Genomic DNA, 19,984 nt, shown 5'->3' on the forward strand with positions numbered 1-19,984 from the left:
AGTGAAGTTCAGTATATTTTTCTGCTACAAAGGCCACTCCTACCGACTGGTATATATCATAGTAGTTGGTAAATTAGGCTTTCTTAGGCATAAATATTCCACGATTGTAGAGTTGTAAACGTGAAAATATTAAAAATATATATCACCTTACTAAAATTGTGACATCACAGGTTATTTCCGTGGACCCTTCACACATACACACACACACACACACATACGCACGCGCGGCGCTGAAGTGAATTGATCATACGACTGATCGCACCCCAAGCAAACACTGTATCTCAATGTTTTCACCCTTAACAAACAGAAGAAGTAGGGAACAAAACTCCCAAAACAAACACATTTTTCAATTTGCAACATCGATTTTATTTTATTTGGCAATGAACAAAACAAAACTCTGCGAACGTGATCACAAAATTGACATAAGCAGTTAATTATTTATCATATGAAATCTATAATCTTGTACGAATTCCAATTATTGATTTACAAGATACGTTAGATTCCATATTTGTCATACAACACATGGCTAATTAAAGACTGTCTCTAAGGTATACTATTAACAACAATAATTTAAATGTGCGTACTGTACTACTGCCCATTAAACAGACAAAAATCAAATCAATATAAAATATAGTGTTTTAAACATCATTTATATAAAAGTAATATCTTGAAGTGTATTTATTACTTAATTTATATTCCATTTCTAAACCTGTAATTGAAATACATTTTATTGAAATAGTATAGCACAACAGAGCACAGCATAGCGCAGCGCAGTACACAATAGTATACAGGATAGAGTAGACCTTTGCAGTATAGGACATATTCGTTTTATAAACAGAATTTAATTAAGCGCCCCTGTTTGCTTTTTCACGACTAAAAACATGTGCTTACTAGCATTCAGTCTCAAATACGACGAAACATTAATGCCATCTGAAAGATAAGTCTTTTGACTAACAGAAACACAAAAAATTATTGCAATTTTCAATATTTTAATTGCCTTAACACAGTTTTGACAATACTGTATTTGTGGCAAAACATCGCTCTAACCAATGCCCCACTACACGTGTATCAAAGGCCGTGGTAACGAGAAAATGTAATGGGTTTCTTTCTAAGACTATGTCAAAATCACCAATGTTTGACATCCAATAGCTGATGATTACTAAATCAATGTGCTATTGTGGGGTCGTTACACAAAACAAACTTTGTTTTGTGGTAAACCAGGAACAACAATAACTATAGATCTAGAAAATTCTACAATCATGTATAATTGACTAGCCTGTCAGAAAACGTTCATTGTAACCTTAGAAAGACAACCCCAGTCCAAAACGTCAGTAGCAAGTGGACCCGACACGTGCCCGGATAACAACATGTACCCTTCTTCCGATTCCCCCAGTGACTTGTCCTATACACGTTTAGAACCTCCTCTAGCTATAAGAGCTTTCTAGCGATACACCAAATAAACTTGCATTTTTATCAAAGGTTATATTAGCGTCCTTTATTATTTCAGGGGGTACTTAACTTATCTGTGTAAATAAAGATATGGAATTAAATGGCATTGCTTAGCGCTTTGTTACTTGATAATTCATATTTTGACGAAAATCCACAAATGTAAAAAATAAATAATTAACAAACAAATGGAAACCAGTAATAAAGTCAGAAGTAAAAAGAAACCAAATAAGAAGAGAAGCGACACACGAAGAAGTGGGTTTTTAAAAATTCAGAATGGCTGTATTGGCAGAGAAAATCTTTTATATCAGTTTAACACAGCAGTGGTAGGTCGAATACTGTCAACGGTCTCGACTCGAAAGTCTACCCAACGTCAGTACAGCTGGGACGCTGGTGCTAAAGGCACTACGCCACCGTTTGTCGTGTCGTTATTTGTTTTAGCATCTTATTATGGTCATATTTAGGGAATAAATGAATGAATGAATGAATGTTTAACGACACCCCAGCACGAAAAATACATCGGCTATTGGGTGTCAAACTCTGGTAAATGCAAACAGTAAGTGATATTTAGGGAATAGTTCCTAATTAAAAAATAATACAAAATTCTAAAATGCCTTTTGAAATAACCTCAGTAGTATTTAAATAGCCCACTGGTTTGACGTTGCTTGTTATTTTTAGAACTAATTAATGACAACTCTGAAAGTAGTATACTGCCACTCGTGTAACAGAAAATAAAGAGAAAAAGGCAGTGCTATGAAATAAGCATGGCTGATCGAAAATCTTCGTGGATTTGTTTGCAAGGTAGTTGTCTATGGAGACTACTTGATAAACCTAACAGTCGGGCAGTCCTCTCAGTGTCGTATTTCTCACAGAATATCTTATGACAAAGAGATTATATTGAATTGCATGGAGTAATTAATGGTGGTGTGCAACCTGAAACAACCTTACTAGAATCATCGTAAAACGAACATCGCAAATGGGACAATTTTTCAGGACATCTCGACTGTCCCTAGATCTGCAGCTGATCCACCCTTCTCATCAGGCATTTAACTCGATATTTTATCTAAACAGTCAAGTTAAACTAGTATATTGTTTGAATGGTGAGCTCTCAGTTTCCTGTTTTCCCCAAAATTATCATTTATGCATTTTAAGATTGTTTGTCTTAGCAATTTAATCAAATTATATGTTACAAAAAAAAAGAAAAAAGTGTCCAAAGTGTTGAGTTCTGAATGGTCGCTGTGCAGATCAACCGAATTACCGTAGCAGGTAGGAGGCTAGAAGTTTTTCTTAAAACATGTGCGTGTGTAGAGGGGGATTTTAAAAAATATATTTCGGGTGGAGCAAGACACTAAATAAAATATTCGCTCGCCATACTCTAGAACCCCCCCCCCCCCCCCCCCTGCGTGTGCTGTAACCTCACCGTGGTGCAGGGGTGTAACATTCTCTTTGAGAATAGCCAATACAGCACAAATTGAAGTTTAAAGTAAAAGTCAGTATCTATCTGTGATATTTTTATTTTTGCACAGTTCTTTACACTGTTTTTATTTATATCTTGAATTTTTCTATTGATGTTGATCATCACCTTATTTGTTTCCATTACCATAGTTTGACACCCAATAGCCGATGTATTTTTCGTGCTGGGGTGTCGTTAAACAGTCATTCATTCATTACTCTAGAACCCCACCTACATAATTTCCTGTACACGCGTCTGTATGATTTTCTGTGATGTTAAGTGCAAGGCTAGAAGTCTTAGTTTCAAGATGGTGCAGTGAAAATAAAACCAGTGATGATGACAGTGTCTGCGAGCCGATGTCTTGGAGCGCCTTAATCGCGGCAACAAGCGCAGGTGTCAGACCGCCATGCCCATGCAGAGCACGTTGCCCACTCTCACCTTGCCCATCTCGTCTTCAGCACCTGCAGGCGAGACAGAAAACAGTTCAGGGGCATAATTCACAAAGCTCTCTTAAACTCTTTTAACGTCTCTTAAGAAACATCGTATTGTCACTGAAAATAGTTTTTCACTGCGTTGCCAGATCGCAAAATCGCGAGAGTTAAGTGAATTGGGCCCCTGATTCATAATGATATATACTTGTATAGTTCTAACACAGCGTTATGGCTAATTATGAACTTGCGCATTATTGCACCTGGTCCCAACTCGTCGGAGAATTGCATGGGTGTAGGGTGTGCCGAAAAAATCCGAGGAAACAATACAGGAGGATCGCTCTTAAACCACAGGGTAAATGCTTGTTGACTACAAAGTTTGATTTTTGGAAAGAGCTTCCCCCGCAGTACACAAAAATTTATTTTTGACGGCATTTGTTCAAATCCCTTCTCTAGATATGGCCATGTTGGAGACAAAAGCACAATGCCATATTAACCTGCTGCGGGGCCAGTAACAGAACGATAGCATATTACACGTGTCCCACCCTTACCATAGGCTTACCTAGTGACAAAAATAAACAACCACCCCCTACTACCATATGCTTACATAGTGACAAAAATAAAATAGCCTCTAATTGCAGTCAGCAGATCGAATAACCATAAAAAAAAATCAATCACCAGGGCCCCTGAAAGCGCGGGGCACAAAATATAAATTTACTATATCTTCTACGTTGTAAATCAGGCACTGCAAAAACAACATAATAACACACTGAACAGAAATACACGATCCTAACAAATTAAAGATATACAAGTATTCAATATGTGTTTAATAAATATAATTACATCACGTGTGACAGTTCGAAGCACTCAACATCTAGCGAGAATGACACTAGTATTATATTATGTGTATGAAGTGAATGATGGCTAAATGCTGAGTGGTCCGAAAAGGTCACGTGATGTTTAAATGGCGTCCATCTTCTTCGGTGGAACAAGTTAAGAAAGTTTAGGATCTTTTCCCCAACAGAATATTGGCCCAACGTGTCCGAACCCGGCTTCGTTTAGTCCTCCTTCAAATAACAAGAAATCAAGTACAATGTGTAACTGATATGGACTCATTTTACTACATGGTAAATATGTCACTAACAGGGTAGCATCAGAGAGAAAATACAGTAACAAACTGACGAAACTGGAGTACATCAACTTATATTAAAATAACAATCAGTTACATACACATGCACGCATATGATGTCTAAAACTGCCCATATTTGTGATTAATATAGTACATTTTCTTTATATAAGATCTGTGTTAGTCCATAAAGTGAAATGATGTATCTGTAGTTGAGAGGATTGAGTAATATAGTCATATTCGTTTTATCAACTGATGTATCTCTTTTCTTGTATAAAGTTACGATTTTATCAACTGATGTATCTCTTTTCTTGTATAAAGTTACGATTTTTTATGTGGTAACAATATTGTCAGTTTCATTACTATGATGTTACAATAAACAGATGACTAAATACGACAAACTGATGATAATATAAAAAGGAACATCATAATGACAATGATAAAAATAAAAGACAACACGTATCGTTATAAAAGGAGAGAACAAAAATAGCCTTTTAATAGTTAATAAGACAGGTGTTTTTAATAAAAGACAATTGATAAACAAATATTTAAACATGATGAAATACACGATAACACATTTTACATAAAACCACACCGTAATAAATAAATAAAAAAACGTACCATAATAAAACATGACATAATATTTGAAAAATAGAAAGTAAAACATAAAAGACATGACACGACACGACCAATTATATATATATATATATATATATATATATATATATATATATATATATATATATATATATATATATATATATATATATATATATATATATATAAATACTCGCCTGTATCTCCTGCTACAAATTCAACAACAGGCAGATCATCCTTGTACGTCAGGTAGCCGGAATCCTCTCTCCAGACGTCATCATTCATGTCACAGTTGCACGCAAGGGTCGGGTCAACGCAGGAACCTGTCATGCCACACCCACAATTGCCGCTGCCAGGACTGCCACCCCCAAAATAGTCGACCAACTCATTGGTCCTGTTCTTCCAGCCAGTGGTGATCATGCCCAGCACGTCACTGTTGGGGTTGTGGATGAGCGCCGCCTTGCACTTCCAGCTGATGAACTGCTTGCACGACTTGGAGTTGTCGATAATGGCAATGGCTTCCTCCAGCGTCACGTTGTAGTTGATTATCATCTGGAACTCTCCCGCGCCTTCGTAACCGACCACCTCTTCCTCCTCCTGCTGGTCGTGACCTGTGAATAAAATAATGTGCGCTGGTTTCAATCGTCGTATGTAGTTTGTTTAAAAAGAATGTACATTATATATATATATATATATATCAGTTCCAAAACTATGAGGATTTATAAATATTAAAAATGTATATGCACCAAACTCTATAGTTAGAAAGACATTTCATGTTGTTGGGTATCTAAATAGAAAACCAAATCCAAATTTGTATTTAGAAATCATCAAACCTTGGCAAACATTATGACGGAATATAATCTAGCATCACATTAACAAAACCAGGGAATTGCTGAAGGTACTTTTGAAACAGTATAGCTTTAACAGTAGCTGCCATGGATTTATACGGATTCATATAAAATACAGTTATCTACTTGATGTCATTTGATTTAACAGGCATTCCATATACAATGTATAACTGTACCTATAACAGTGACTCCTATACCATCCTCGAACAACACGTCACAATAAACTAGTATGCTCCTTGTAATAGTCTGTGGGATGGTGCATATAAAAGATCCCTTGCTACTAATCCAAAAGAGTAGCCCGTGAAGTGGCGACAGCGGGTTTCCTATCTCAATATCTGTGTGGTCCTTAATTATATGTCTGAAGCCATATAACCATAAATAAAATGTGGTGAGTGCGTCGTTAAATGAAACATTTCTTTCCTATTCCTTCCTCGGACACCATGTCACAGTGCACTAGTATGACCTTGTAATAGTTGATTTTAAAATAAGACAGACTTGTACCTATAGCAGTGACTCCTGTCCCGTCCTCAGACACCATGTCACAGTGCACTAGTATGACCTTGTAATAGTTGATTTTAAAATAACACAGACTTGTACCTATAACAGTGACTCCTATCCCGTCCTCAGACACCATGTCACAGTACACGAGTATGACCTGGTAATAGTTGATTTTAAACTAAGACAGACTTGTACCTATAACAGTGACTCATATCCAGTCCTCGGACTCCATGTCACAGTACACGAGTATGGCCTTGTAATAGTTAATTTTAAACTAAGACAGACTTGTACCTATAACAGTGACTCCTATCCCGTCCTCAGACACCATGTCACAGTACACGAGTATGGGCTGCTGGAGAGTCTCGGGTTTCTTGAAGGGATCAATGTGCGCCATCGTGTTCTCCTTCAGTCCGCGCTTCCCCCACTCTGTGCACGTGGCAGCTGACAACAGTAAAGGTATATAATGGAGACAAAACACGAGGAACGTTCACAAAAAATGATCCAATTATCTAAAATTAGATTTACACCATAGACTCAAAATGCACGCGTCTAATGAGAGGGGCTTCATGTATGAAAACACATACAAGGTTGTTCACATTGGCTGTTATAAAAGTCATGAACACCCTGAATGAACTGTGTAAAAAAAATCCTATACAATGTCGTGAGAAACTATATGTTGTATATTGTAAACATTAATCATAAAGGGAAATAGATTTATTAAGTCTATGGATATATTTGTTTTGAAAATCAGCAAGAAATAAAATATTTATAAAAAAATCTGAAACCCACCCCACTCCCCCCAAAAAAGAAGAGAAACCGTCAGTTTTATTTTAAAATAATTTTTGTAACTTTTAATTGCCGCTTGTTTTTACAGTGGATATGAAAGTTATGAATAAAATTACTTTATATATCATGACTAATTAAGGAGGTGTTGTTTTGTTTAATACATTTTATCAGTTTTGAAACATTTCCCAGTTTGGTCTGTGTTTATGTTTGTAAAGTGTTGTTGATGTACGCTAAAAAGAAGTACTACTTACCATACGGCGTGCATGAAAATGTGTGACAGTCTTCAATCTCTTTAGCATCACCGGCACAGGGAGCAGTGAGATCACCGTATGACGTCATGTCACACTCTCGCTGTCGTTGCCGTTTTCCACCGCCGCAAGTAACTGAACAAAGCGGCCATGATTCCCATGGGAACCAGTCTCCTGGTACTAATTCAGAAAATAATTATATTTAGAATAAAATATCGTGATACGAATTTTGCTAGAACATCTTCATATTAAATAAAGTACAATAGTAGCAATGTGTACCTGATATTCTATATTACACTTTCTATAGTAAACTTTACTTTACTTACGTTAATATTTTTTATGTTAATTACATCTGTTAATTTGTTATTAACAACGTTTTTACAGAAGTATACTGCGGTATCTACTTGAATATCATCACGAATTTTCTTTTATGAAATATAATAAACTGTTATAGTGTTTGAGTATTAATTATACAAAATAAGCACTAACCTTTAACTGCACTGTATTAAAATTAATATAAACAGAAACTAAATATGTCATGGTCCCATGTTTATTGAATTTAAAATCCAAAAGTTTATAAATTAATGTACTATCCCCTCACTTGGACAAACATTCACGTTGCAAATCAGATACTCTGACGAGTTTCCAATACAGTCGGCGCCGCCATATTTTGGCTTTTCACATTCGCGAGTTCTCTCCCTTGTTCCACCACCACAAGTGGCGTTACATGTTCCCCAAGCCGACCAGGAATACCAAACTCCATCAACTGTGAGAAACAATAATAGTCTGAATTGTTGTTACTTTAATAACCAAGTGACTATGTATTTTAGGGCATGAATACATCAATATTTATCACGTCAACCAGTTAAAAAATAAGACTGTTTATAATCAAGTGATCACTTGCTATACTGGTACTATGATAACGAATAAATAAATACTTATAAATAAATAAATAAATAAATAAATAAATAAATAAATACTTATAAACAAATAAATACAAACATAAATAATTAAATAAATAAGGAATAAACCAGTTAGATTGATATATTTGCACTTTCTCTCTCATTAAATATATGACGTGAAATATTTCTTAGTACTTGTTATATTAATATATAATATCGTGATTAATAAACCTATTCATACTGATTGTATACTATAGTCTTACAGCAAGGAAAGTTTTTTACCTAAGTATGAAATTTACTACAAATTATTTATTTCTGAGCACAAAAAATAATATGTTTTTTTCCCACAACACTTTTATTTTTCTTCTTACGTCAAACCACACTGAAATTATTTACAAAAAACATTTTTGTAGTTGGATTGGACGGACTATAGTATGTGATACCTTACAAATCGTTAAGAAATAATAAATGTCAAATGCTAAATATGAGTAAATAATGTATAGTTTATATTTCATAAATGTGTGAATATTGAATATTGAAAACAAACCACTTTCCTGCAAAACGTAAAAAGTATTTTTAATACATGTCAATACAATTACAACACCAAGCTGCGTTTGACGCAACACCAAGCTGCGTTTGATGCAACACCAAGCTATTTTTGACGCGACACCAAGCTGGTTTTGACGCAACGCCAAGCTGTTTGACGCAATACTAAGCTGTGTTTGACGAGACATAATCTACAACTAAAGCAGCCAATGAGAGACAACAAGAAACACTCACAGAGCCAACCCTAGTAATTATGCACATTGCCTGCAAGCCACTTAATACTGATTTTATTAATGTTTTTACAGATCATCGTGTTAATGTTAGTCAACATTCATATCTCGAACCGTTCCACATTACCAGGTGTTATTCTTAAGGCATGCTGAACAGAGGTTCGGGTCCTGGTTGGAGTTTCTAGGTGTTTGATTAGTACCAGTTGACGGAACATTCATGTGTGCTACACCATGCTGCCTGTCTTCATATACTAGTATATAAAGACGCGAAGGAAGGAAGGAAATGATTTATTTAACGACGCACTCAACACATTTAATTACGGTTATATGGCGTCGGACATATGGTTAAGGACCACACATATATTGATAGAGGAAACCCGCTGTCACCACTTTATGGGCTACTCTTTCCGATTAGCAGCAAGGGATCTTTTATATGCACCATCCCACAGATAAGATAGCACATACCACGGCCTTTGATATACCAGTCGTGGTGCACTGGCTAGAACGAGAAATAGCCCACCGACGGGGATCGATCCCAAACCGACCGCGCATCAAGTGAGCACTTTACCACTGGGCTACGTCCCGCCCATAAAGACACGAATATAGCGTAGCGAACGAGCACGAGTGTTCCATCGACTTGGTACTAATCAAACACCTAGAAACTCCAGCCAGTACCCGAAAGTCCACGAGGGCGATAATTGATGGTCGGAGTAAGCTGGGTTGTTCGAGGTGGTTGATGTATAATGAGTAAATGTCTTCATGAACTGTACCAGAGTATGATTGGTAATAGGAGTGGTGATAATGATATCGTGTAGAGCCATCTAAACTTTACCGTTAAAACTAAAATGTCAATTACTAATTTTTGTGGTTCACTTAAGATTTATGCACAGTATTTGAGCTGTCTGCAGAGGACAATGCGTAATGGTCAGTAATGTCATCACTGATGGATGACACCAAGAACAATAATTTACAAAGCGAACAAAGGAAATTACTGTTGATTGAATCACTGGCGTTAACTGTAATTTCGATAACATGACACCAAATCTGAGATATTTTCCTCGAGTGTTACATTATATTATTATATTTCTTTCTATGTCTGGCAAATATTTTCTTCATCATGTCATGTAACATAACCAATGAAGTAATAAAGTGTTTATTTGTTTGTTGTTCGTGTGAGATATTGAGATGATTATTGTTTTAAGACAAATTTAAACAACAAAGAAGTAGAACAATACCCCCTGGATGATACTTTAAAAACACACCAACAAATACACAACAAAAGAAAATGCAAACAGTTGACAGTATCCAAGGATGGAACGATTCATCATCCAAGTCTTGATACATAGAAATTATCACACCAGCATAACACGACTTTGTTAATTGTTATAATGCAGGTTTTGTTTTTCAAACGAGTTCTATAAATTCCTACAGCATATTCGCCTATGTCATAACTTCTTTGGCATCAGAATGTGAATATGCACAAATTATTATAAATATTTTGTACAGTACTTTAAAATTTTGTTTCCGATATTAATTTATGGTGCTACAATTGATTTTCTATACATATAGCTAAATATTGTGTAACTGGATTGCTGGAATTGTGAAAAATTAACGTACTACTTATATATATCCTGAACAACAAAGTTTGTTTGTTTTGTTTAACGACACCACTAGAGCACATTGATTTTTTTTTAATCATCGGCTGTTGGATGTCAAACATTTGGTAATTTTAACAAATAGTCTTAGAGAGGGTAACCAGCTATATTTTTGCATTAGTAACAAGGGATCTTTTATATGCACCATCCCACATACAGCATAGCACATACCACGGCCTTTGATATACCAATCGTGGTGCACTGGCTGGAACGAGAAATAGTCCAATGGGCACACCGACGGGGATCGATCTCAAACCGATCGCGCATCACGCGAGTGCTGTACCACTATGCTTCGTCCCGCTACACCCCAAATAAAAAGGGACGACCAAGAGAGTAGGAGTAGACTAGACTAGACTAGACTAGAATAGATGTTCCAGCATTAAAAATACATAGGCTATAGATAGTATTTTAGTTATTACTTTGGATAACGATCATCGGCATCGGTGAATTTCGTTAGGATCAAACTAACTTTAAAAGACAACACAAATGAAAGGTTTTATTTAGATGTTTTAAAAGAAATTCCAAATACAGAAAATCTAAATCGTCAGTCATGTCCATGTCCAGTCGAGGTTCAGACACAACCTTTGACCATGCCAGTGACTGGTATTGGAATGAAACAACAAAAGGAATACGATGTGAAGAATTTTCATTTTATTATACAAAGGTGATGGGGTTAAAACTAATTTTTAGAACGTCGTCTAAAGAGATAATTAACAATAGTTAATATTTTAGAAATTATCTGACGCATGACTTGTAACGGGCAAGGCAAAATACCGAAATAAATTCATAATTTGATTTAATTATTTTGATATAATTATGCCCTAGACTGAATCGTTGCAACCATTGGATTTTTTACACGACAATGCAGAGCAGTGATTGAACACTTCACCATACAGATTGACGAACCCGGACAATTCTGAGTATTGCAATCCTGCCAATCGTCAACAGGTCCTTGACAGTCGCGGCCGCCATATTGTGGCTTTGAGCATGTTCTACTTCTTGACTGGGTGCCACCCCCACACGTGACCGTACACGTGTCCCACGAGGACCAATCATTGTAAACTCCGTCAACTGAAATCAAATGTGCTACCTTATGATAGTTAACTGGTGAAATACTATCATTTGTCAATTGTAAACGTTTGCTTTTATTTAGCTTTCTTAACATTATATTATTAAATTTAAGCAACAAATCTAATTATGTGACTTTAAAAATTGGAATATAATTTTACAGCGATTTATTTTATCACTTAAATTAGAAATGTGCTAACCAATTATGAAAAGCTTATTAAATAAAAATTCAATAAAAGATGTATATGGCAGATTAGTTACAGTTAAGGTCTTGGTTAAATGATTTAACGAATAAGGCAAATTATGTTGACATATATATATTAATTATATTTTGTTTTAGTATTTATTAAAATATCGGCTTACACGTGTATTTAAAACTTACTTGGACAGGGTTGCATCATGCAATCTTGTGTTTCATTGGCTGGGCCCTGACATGGTAGACCACCAAAGAAAGGACCAACGCACGTGCGACTACGCCACTGAGTGCCACCGCCACACGTGACCGTGCACGTGCTCCAATCAGACCAATCATTATACACCCCATCAACTGAAAGTATCGCAATTTATTTTTGAAATAATAATTAAATTTCAGTTAGATTTTAAGAATCGTAGTTACAGGTTTCACATTTCCACAATGCACCTATATTTGGATTAAGTATTTAATTAGTGTCACTATAAATAATTGGAGTTTCTATATATTATAATGAAACATTTGCTGGTTAATTCCAATACATATGTGATTTCAAAATGAAGGAACGTCTAGCAATTGGCAACTGGCGATCATAAGTACTTTGAATACTTGGTGGTCATCATGTAAATCCACACTGAAACTCTTATCTGTCAAACAATTGAAATCTAAAGCAACTAAAATCGCTCTATGTGCCCAAACAAAAAACACCTCATATTGCGAGAGCTGTAAATTTATTTCCGTGTGTATATTGTGTAAGTAAGTCTCTCTCTCTCTCTCTCTCTCTCTCTCTCTCTCTCTCTCTCTCTCTCTCTCTCTCTCTCTCGCACGCGCTCTCTCTCTCTTTCTCTCTCTCTCTTTGTCTGTTTCTCTGTCTATCTGTCTCTCTCGTTCTCTCTCTCTCTCCCTCCCCACCCCCCTCTCTATCTCTCTCTCTCTCTCTCTGTGTGTGTGTGTGTGTGTGTGTGTGTGTGTGTGTGTGTGCATGAGTGCGCGCGTGTGGGAGAGAATTTTAGATATGTATCAGGTTCTGTCAAATATAAATATATACTGATAACATTTGTTTCTTATGGTAACTTTAAAAAGTATCTTGTATTCTGTAGAAACATATTATTTATCTTAGTATATACTTAATTACTTATTTATAACTTGAACATATTTGCTAAGGCCGTGTGCATAATATCGAATAACAGTAAAATAAAATAAATATAATACTAGGGGCAGGTTGCTATATTCAAGAACATGCATAATCATGATAATGTGCAAATCAACCGTGCAGTGTCAATCGTCAGCAAATCAAGCAGCACATCATTTGTGTGTGTTCGTAAGGACAACCTCAGTTGGTGGTCATTCATTTACTTTCAATTTAAAACAGTATTGTCATATTTTACTCAGTTGAAAAAATCATTGATTAAATTGGAAACTGGTAGTATCTTATTACACGGGCATTTTGTATTTACAAATGTCACGCAGTTATCAAAGTGATTTGTGCATAAGTTGTCAAACATGTATATAGGGAGCTGGCAAATAGTCCTTATGCAGCTTTCAAAAATATTAATTTGTATGCACACTGGGAATATTTTAAATATGTATTAATGACAGACAGTTGCAACAGAAAGTCTTTAAATGTGATTAAATCTATAATGGACGATGCGTATACATTAGACTTCAAAATAAGGCACGTTTGGTCTGATTTTGGTTGGTAAGTTATTAACATTATACTAAACAATATGGACACAACGTTAATGTATTCTTGAAATGGCTGTACAATATACAAGGAAATGACATGCACGATTATTCAAAGGTATACACTGTGACTGACGGAGCAAGAGCGAGCACGCGAGCTGATAACTTGCTGTAAGTATACATACCTATATCGTACATACCGTATTAAACACATAGATGTAAATTATCAAAACATTTTTATATAACATGGATTTGCATGTATTTAACTTTTATACTTTACTGTATTTTTAATATCACTTATCGTTCTGTATTTTTTAAAATATGCTTGAGTTTCCGCATTTGTTTCAGAAATATCAAATAAACTAAAAACATCAAAATATAATTAAACTAAATTACTTAATTAATATAAAGATACTAGTAAATAAACATGTAAATAATTATAAAATGAATAACTATGCTACATGCAATATTACAAATCATGTTTGCTGTTTCATAACAAAAGTATCACGTAATTATATGCTAGACGAAAATGTGTAGCTAATAAAAATGAACATCATACATGCTTACATTCCATAAAATATAAAATACATTACTAAGCAATGCGATATCTAAATAGCTAAAATTGTTACGAAGAAAACACTATTTGGAAAAGAAAAGAAAGCATTCATTATTAGTGTTAGATACATTTATCAATGTTCTAAACAAGAAACGTATAATATTGTAAATTATCTATACACACTAATAAATAAATAATAAATAGATTAATTATGCTTATATGATACATGCTTGCATGATAAAACAGCATGCTAAATATTAACATACAAAACATAATATCAATTGGATGACATACAGAATGCAACCATACGTGAATATGTTCAGTATACATGCATATAGGTATTTGAATGCTGACTTTTTAAACATTGAGAAACTTTATAAAAATTCTAAATATTATAGGTATGTTTGATACGTTGTCCTGGTTTTGGTTTCCTTTTGAAATTATAAAACTTACAATAGTTGTTGAAAATCATATTTGTACAGCAATAAAAATTATATGAAATGAAATGGATAAATAAATAAATAAACACAAAATAGATATAAATAAAATAAATATAAATAAAAAAATAAAAAAATATAAAATAAAACAAAAGTGTACCTGGACAGTTATGTTCATTGCAGGATGTCGATTCATTCCACGCGCCCTCACAATCCGCGCCGTTATAAAACGGTCCGATACAAGTTCGATTTCTCCACTTGATACCGCCCCCACACGTCAGACTACACTCACTCCAGTCAGACCAGTCCGAGAAAACTCCATCAACTATACCAGTCAATATTAATATGGTATCTCTTTAATATAATATATATCTGCATATTCAGTTGACAGGTGACACGAATACAACATACTCAACTTACGCACATAAACACACACACACACACACACACACACACACACACACACACACACGCACGCACGCATATATATATATATATATATATATATATATATATATATATATGTGTGTGTATATATATACTATGTGTGTACACACACTTACTCACACACACACACACACACACTCACACACACACATACATATATATATATATATACATATATATATATATATATATATATATATATATATATATATATATATATATATATATATTATATACTATGTGTATACACACACACACACACACACACACACGTTTGTCGTCTAAATGTTTGAATGTTCTATGTCTGTATGTGTATCTGTCTATCTATCTATCGATATACTCATAAATTGATCTATCTATTATGAATATACCTGGACAGTTATGAGTATTGCAGGTCTCTGTTTCATTCCATTGACCTTCACAATCGTTTCCACCATACAGCGGTCCAATACACGTTCTGTTTCGCCAACGTATACCTCCATTACACGTGACGTCACACTCACTCCACGGAGCCCATTCGTTGAAATACCCGTCAACTGCAGTCATGGAGTTTATTGAAATAAAACAGATTATTTTATTATTATTGATTACAGTAGTCAAAATGCATAATACTGAATATGTTAAAGGAAATACTGTGTTCAGGGCAAAGGAATATTGATGTGGAATTTGGCGTATTAATTCTAGTATTTTGAAAAGAGAACAATGTTTTATTATAATTACATCATGTAATTAAAATACTGCTGTAGTGGCCGATATGAATATCACTAAAGCACTAAAGCACGGTGTAGCAATTACCATGGTACATATGTACATAAAATGTATTGCAACTTAAAATATTTAAGAAATATATATACATGTATGTAATGAAGTAAAAACATTTTCCATAGTCTAACTGGAAGAAGATTATTAACAGGACAGTATTTAGCCTGTCAGTATTAGACCTAGAAACTCTTATGTTCTACATTCCACGTATTCTTGCGAAATAAATATTAGTATGTATTAACAATCATTCTGGGAGTTCTGCTAAAGCAATACATGTCCGCTATGGTGCTCAACAGATTTTCTTATCTTCTAAGTTCAAGAGCCATAACTCTGTCAAAAAATTTATAAATGGCCATGAAAGTACATGATAGAGCTATACACAAAATTTCAGCTCAATATCTTGAGGCATTCCGAAAAAGAGTTCGGAAACTATATGTGGGGCAGACGGACAGACAGACGGAAAGACGGACGGAGATGAAACATAAAGACCCCTCCAGTTGGACCGGTGGGGGACTAATAACACCACAACACCGTTAAAAGCTAAGAGCTGCAGAAAGGTGCCAGGCAACAGTAGCCATTATAACCACAGGTACTTGATGACAGGATAATATGAATATTTTCCCATTGATAAGATTACAGTATATATATATATATTTATATATATATATATATATATATATATATATATATATATATATATATATATATATATATATATATATATATATATATTGACGTTGTAGACCAGTGTATGGTTGTCTTAGAGTACCCCTAAATGTACAATTTATAATGACAGACAATGTGAAGTGAGATGTAAACTTTTATAGTCATTTATCATAATTAATATAAAGCATTTTTTATTCACAAAAATGCTCCCCCCACCCCTCCCCACCGGTATCAATTTTTGTTATGCATTGCCGATATATTTTCTCGTGGAATTTTTTTTATTAGAAAGTAAAATGAAATTGAGCTACTGCAAACATTAGGTCGACCACAAACACATTAAATATACATTCTAAATGTATTTCTGTAATTTTAATTGTTAAAAAGGCTCTGGTAGTCAGAGACACTTTATAATGACAGCAAAGTAAGGACAATCTCTTTACTGATCTTACTATTTATTTGGACAAAAACGTCAATTGTCGTTAAATATACAGTAGCCGTATACCGAGGGAAATTAAATTACCCTGTGATCAAGCGATTATGGTTACACAAGACAGTGCAAACAATAAGCTTTTGTGAGAGAAACACATAGGCGTCCTAGAAAAAAAAAAGATTATGCAAACTTAATAATACTGATATTGGTGATGAATACCATTATTTATTCTATTGTAAGAAACATAATAAAGAAAAGATTACAATGAAATAGATAAAACAATATAATAGAACTAATCCTAGCGTTTTTAAAATGAAAGGTATGCTGTTTCTTTGCAATGCACCAATATTGAAAACCTTGCTAATTTTATTTTTTTAAATTATCTAGTCTTGTGAACTGACGTTTCTCCACACTGTTCCACTATTTTGATTACGTATCTGGTGTTCTTTGTCGATTATAGATAATTCTATGTCGATACCTGTTCTTGTATTGTCCTCGTGTTACCACATTGTATTGTGTCCGAGTGTTCTTTAATAAATCTTGACAGGCACGGCGAAAGAAGTAGATATGGGGGGGGGGGGGGGGGTGCGTCTGAGAGCGAGGGTGCAAAACAACGTTTCTAGGGTGTTCGGGGGGTGGGGGGGGGGGGGTGGGTATTCTCAACCGTTAAATTAAAAAGAACCTATATGTCCTGAAATGCAATTCCTGCATTCTGCAAATAAAATTCATCTCTGCCTTAAGATTTACTACAAATAATATTATTATTGGCGATATGGAGGGGGGGGGGGGGGGGGCGACTAGAGATCTCACAGGCCCCCCTGCTCCGCCGTGTCTGCTTGAAAAATCTTGGAAGCAGGGAGAGGCAGAAGACACAGCACTGTACCTCCAGATCTGAATATCAAACTCTGGCAAAACAATGCGCTGATCACCCCAATTGAAACGTAAACACCAAACCCGGCACAGTTGCTTGCTTTTTTCTGAAGCCAGTGAAACAGGTAACATAATTCTATTGACATTTAACTAACTAAACAAACGATAAAAATATAGAATATATCTAATAATATTATATATCTAAAACACATCAACAAACAGTTGAGGTTATCTAAATCAAAGAAGTTAAAGAAATGGGAGAAGAAAAAAGAAGCGAAAATAGTTTAACACCACTCACATAATATATATAACAAAAATGCACGTTTATTACTTACCTTCATGAACTGTATCAACATTTTTAATTTGACGATCTTCTTTATATGCCTTATGGCAGCGTTACCTAATCTGAATAATGTTCTTGTGGATTATACAAATATTGCAGTGTACGTGCGATCGCATGCGAAAACTGAAGAGTAGATTTATAAATAAAACACACACACACACACACACACACACACACACACACACACACATAATATATATATATATATATATATATATATATATATATATATATATATATATATATATATATATGTTGGCTGATTTGAGAAGCCAGCAAACATCAACCCCGAACTGACCAGGGCAGTGATTCGTGTTACAATCACGTGACTGATTTGTAGAGCCAGCGCAATCTTTGCCGCCATAAAAAGGACCCGTGCAATTTCTAGTTCGCCACTGAACGTCTCCTCCACAGGTGACGCTACACTCGTCCCAGTCAGACCAAATAGTCCACAAACCGTCAACTGAAAAATAGTAACCGAAATGTATTTTTCGCTTCGTCTGTACAAAAGATAATCTAAAAATATTTTAATAAAGAAATATTCATAGCAATTATTATTACTGACAGTATATACATGCAGTGTGGTTCCCTTAGCGATTGTAAAGCAATAATCAACTCAACAGACACTGTTTAATAATTCTTGGGAGTAGTAAGTGGGTGCAACTGTCTCTATGGTATTATGTTTTTCATTTCAGAAATGTCGCCAATGTAATTTGAATACAAACGTATGCATTTAAACTTTCCCTGTTTTGTTCTTGATTTGTTATGTTTTGAAACAGCTTCCGAGTATCCCTAGTATTCTGCATGCAATGTCTCCCATCCATTTAAGTATTTCGTAAAATGTCGACCTTATTTGCTGATATGATTCAGGCTAAATGATGCTTTAAGTTCCTACCTGGACAATGTTGAACGTTGCAGGCTTCTGTTTCGGATTCAGATCCGTCACACTCTTTGCCGCCAAAATATGGCCCCTCGCATTCTCGCAGGCGACTGCGCGTGCCGCCCCCGCAAGTTAGACCGCATGCGCTCCACGTGCCCCATGGCTTCCAGACGCCATCAACTGTAAAATGACAATCAAGTCTCACATTTACAACAACTCTAAACAGTGACCTAGATCTTTGGAACAGTTTTGCAATGCTAAAATTAAAAAATCAAAATACATGATAACAGGTCTAGTATCGTTGCAATGGCGGTCCTCATTTACTGATATATTGGAACTTTGTAAAAAAATTCAAATATTGTTTAACTCTATACAATTATGTTTACTGTAGAAAACCTTTTCATTGAACATTTTTTAATTTAAAACAAGACAAGAAAATATGGCTACATAAAAATAGCTGTGTGCGTCCTTTTGGTTCCAAAAGTTTGAATGGATGGAAAGTTTTACTTATTTTATTTATTACCGCCCCCCCACCCCCCCCCCCAAAAAAAAAACCCCAACAACAAACAAAACAAACCCAACACCCCCCCCCCCCAACAACCCCAACAAAAAACAACAACTGGAATATGCTCTACAAGACAAGAACTTTTAGCATTTGAAGGCTTTCTCTGACCTTTCATGTCGGTAAATGGTTCAGAGATGAGATATTTGAAGGAAAATGCTATTTTGAGTAATTTGCTATAATGCTTTTAGCTCTTGAAGAATGATGTTGCTCAGTGGAGTGTGTCGCAACTTCAGATCACATTATAAATGATAAATACGTGGGAGGGCGGCCGAGGTCGTTCAACAACTATTTTTTATATGGCCTAACGATTACAAATGCCAATTT

General features: G+C 35.0%; 1 protein-coding gene across 1 annotated transcript; it reads right to left on the reverse strand.

The window, feature by feature from the left end:
• Positions 1–3,295: 3,295 nt before the first annotated feature.
• LOC121374488 (coadhesin-like) lies at positions 3,296–19,775 on the reverse strand. Its single transcript, XM_041501585.1, has 11 exons — positions 19,769–19,775; positions 19,111–19,275; positions 15,516–15,680; positions 14,858–15,022; positions 12,214–12,378; positions 11,670–11,834; positions 8,032–8,196; positions 7,434–7,610; positions 6,688–6,837; positions 5,248–5,661; positions 3,296–3,360 (listed from the first exon to the last, which is right to left on the reverse strand). The coding sequence occupies exons 1-11, from the start codon at positions 19,773–19,775 to the stop codon at positions 3,296–3,298; spliced, it is 1,803 nt and encodes a 600-aa protein (XP_041357519.1).
• Positions 19,776–19,984: the final 209 nt, after the last annotated feature.

This window comes from Gigantopelta aegis, chromosome 6, assembly GCF_016097555.1.
Source record: "Gigantopelta aegis isolate Gae_Host chromosome 6, Gae_host_genome, whole genome shotgun sequence".
Classification (NCBI taxonomy): Eukaryota; Metazoa; Mollusca; class Gastropoda; order Neomphalida; family Peltospiridae; genus Gigantopelta; species Gigantopelta aegis.

Excerpts from the sequence above, each read along its gene's own strand:
- LOC121374488 (XM_041501585.1), bottom strand. Across the intron at positions 15,681-19,110 it reads CAACGTTCAACATTGTCCAG|TTGACGGGTATTTCAACGAA; the intron begins GTAGGAACTTAA and ends CCATGACTGCAG. Across the intron at positions 11,835-12,213 it reads CATGATGCAACCCTGTCCAA|TTGACGGAGTTTACAATGAT; the intron begins GTAAGTTTTAAA and ends ATTTGATTTCAG.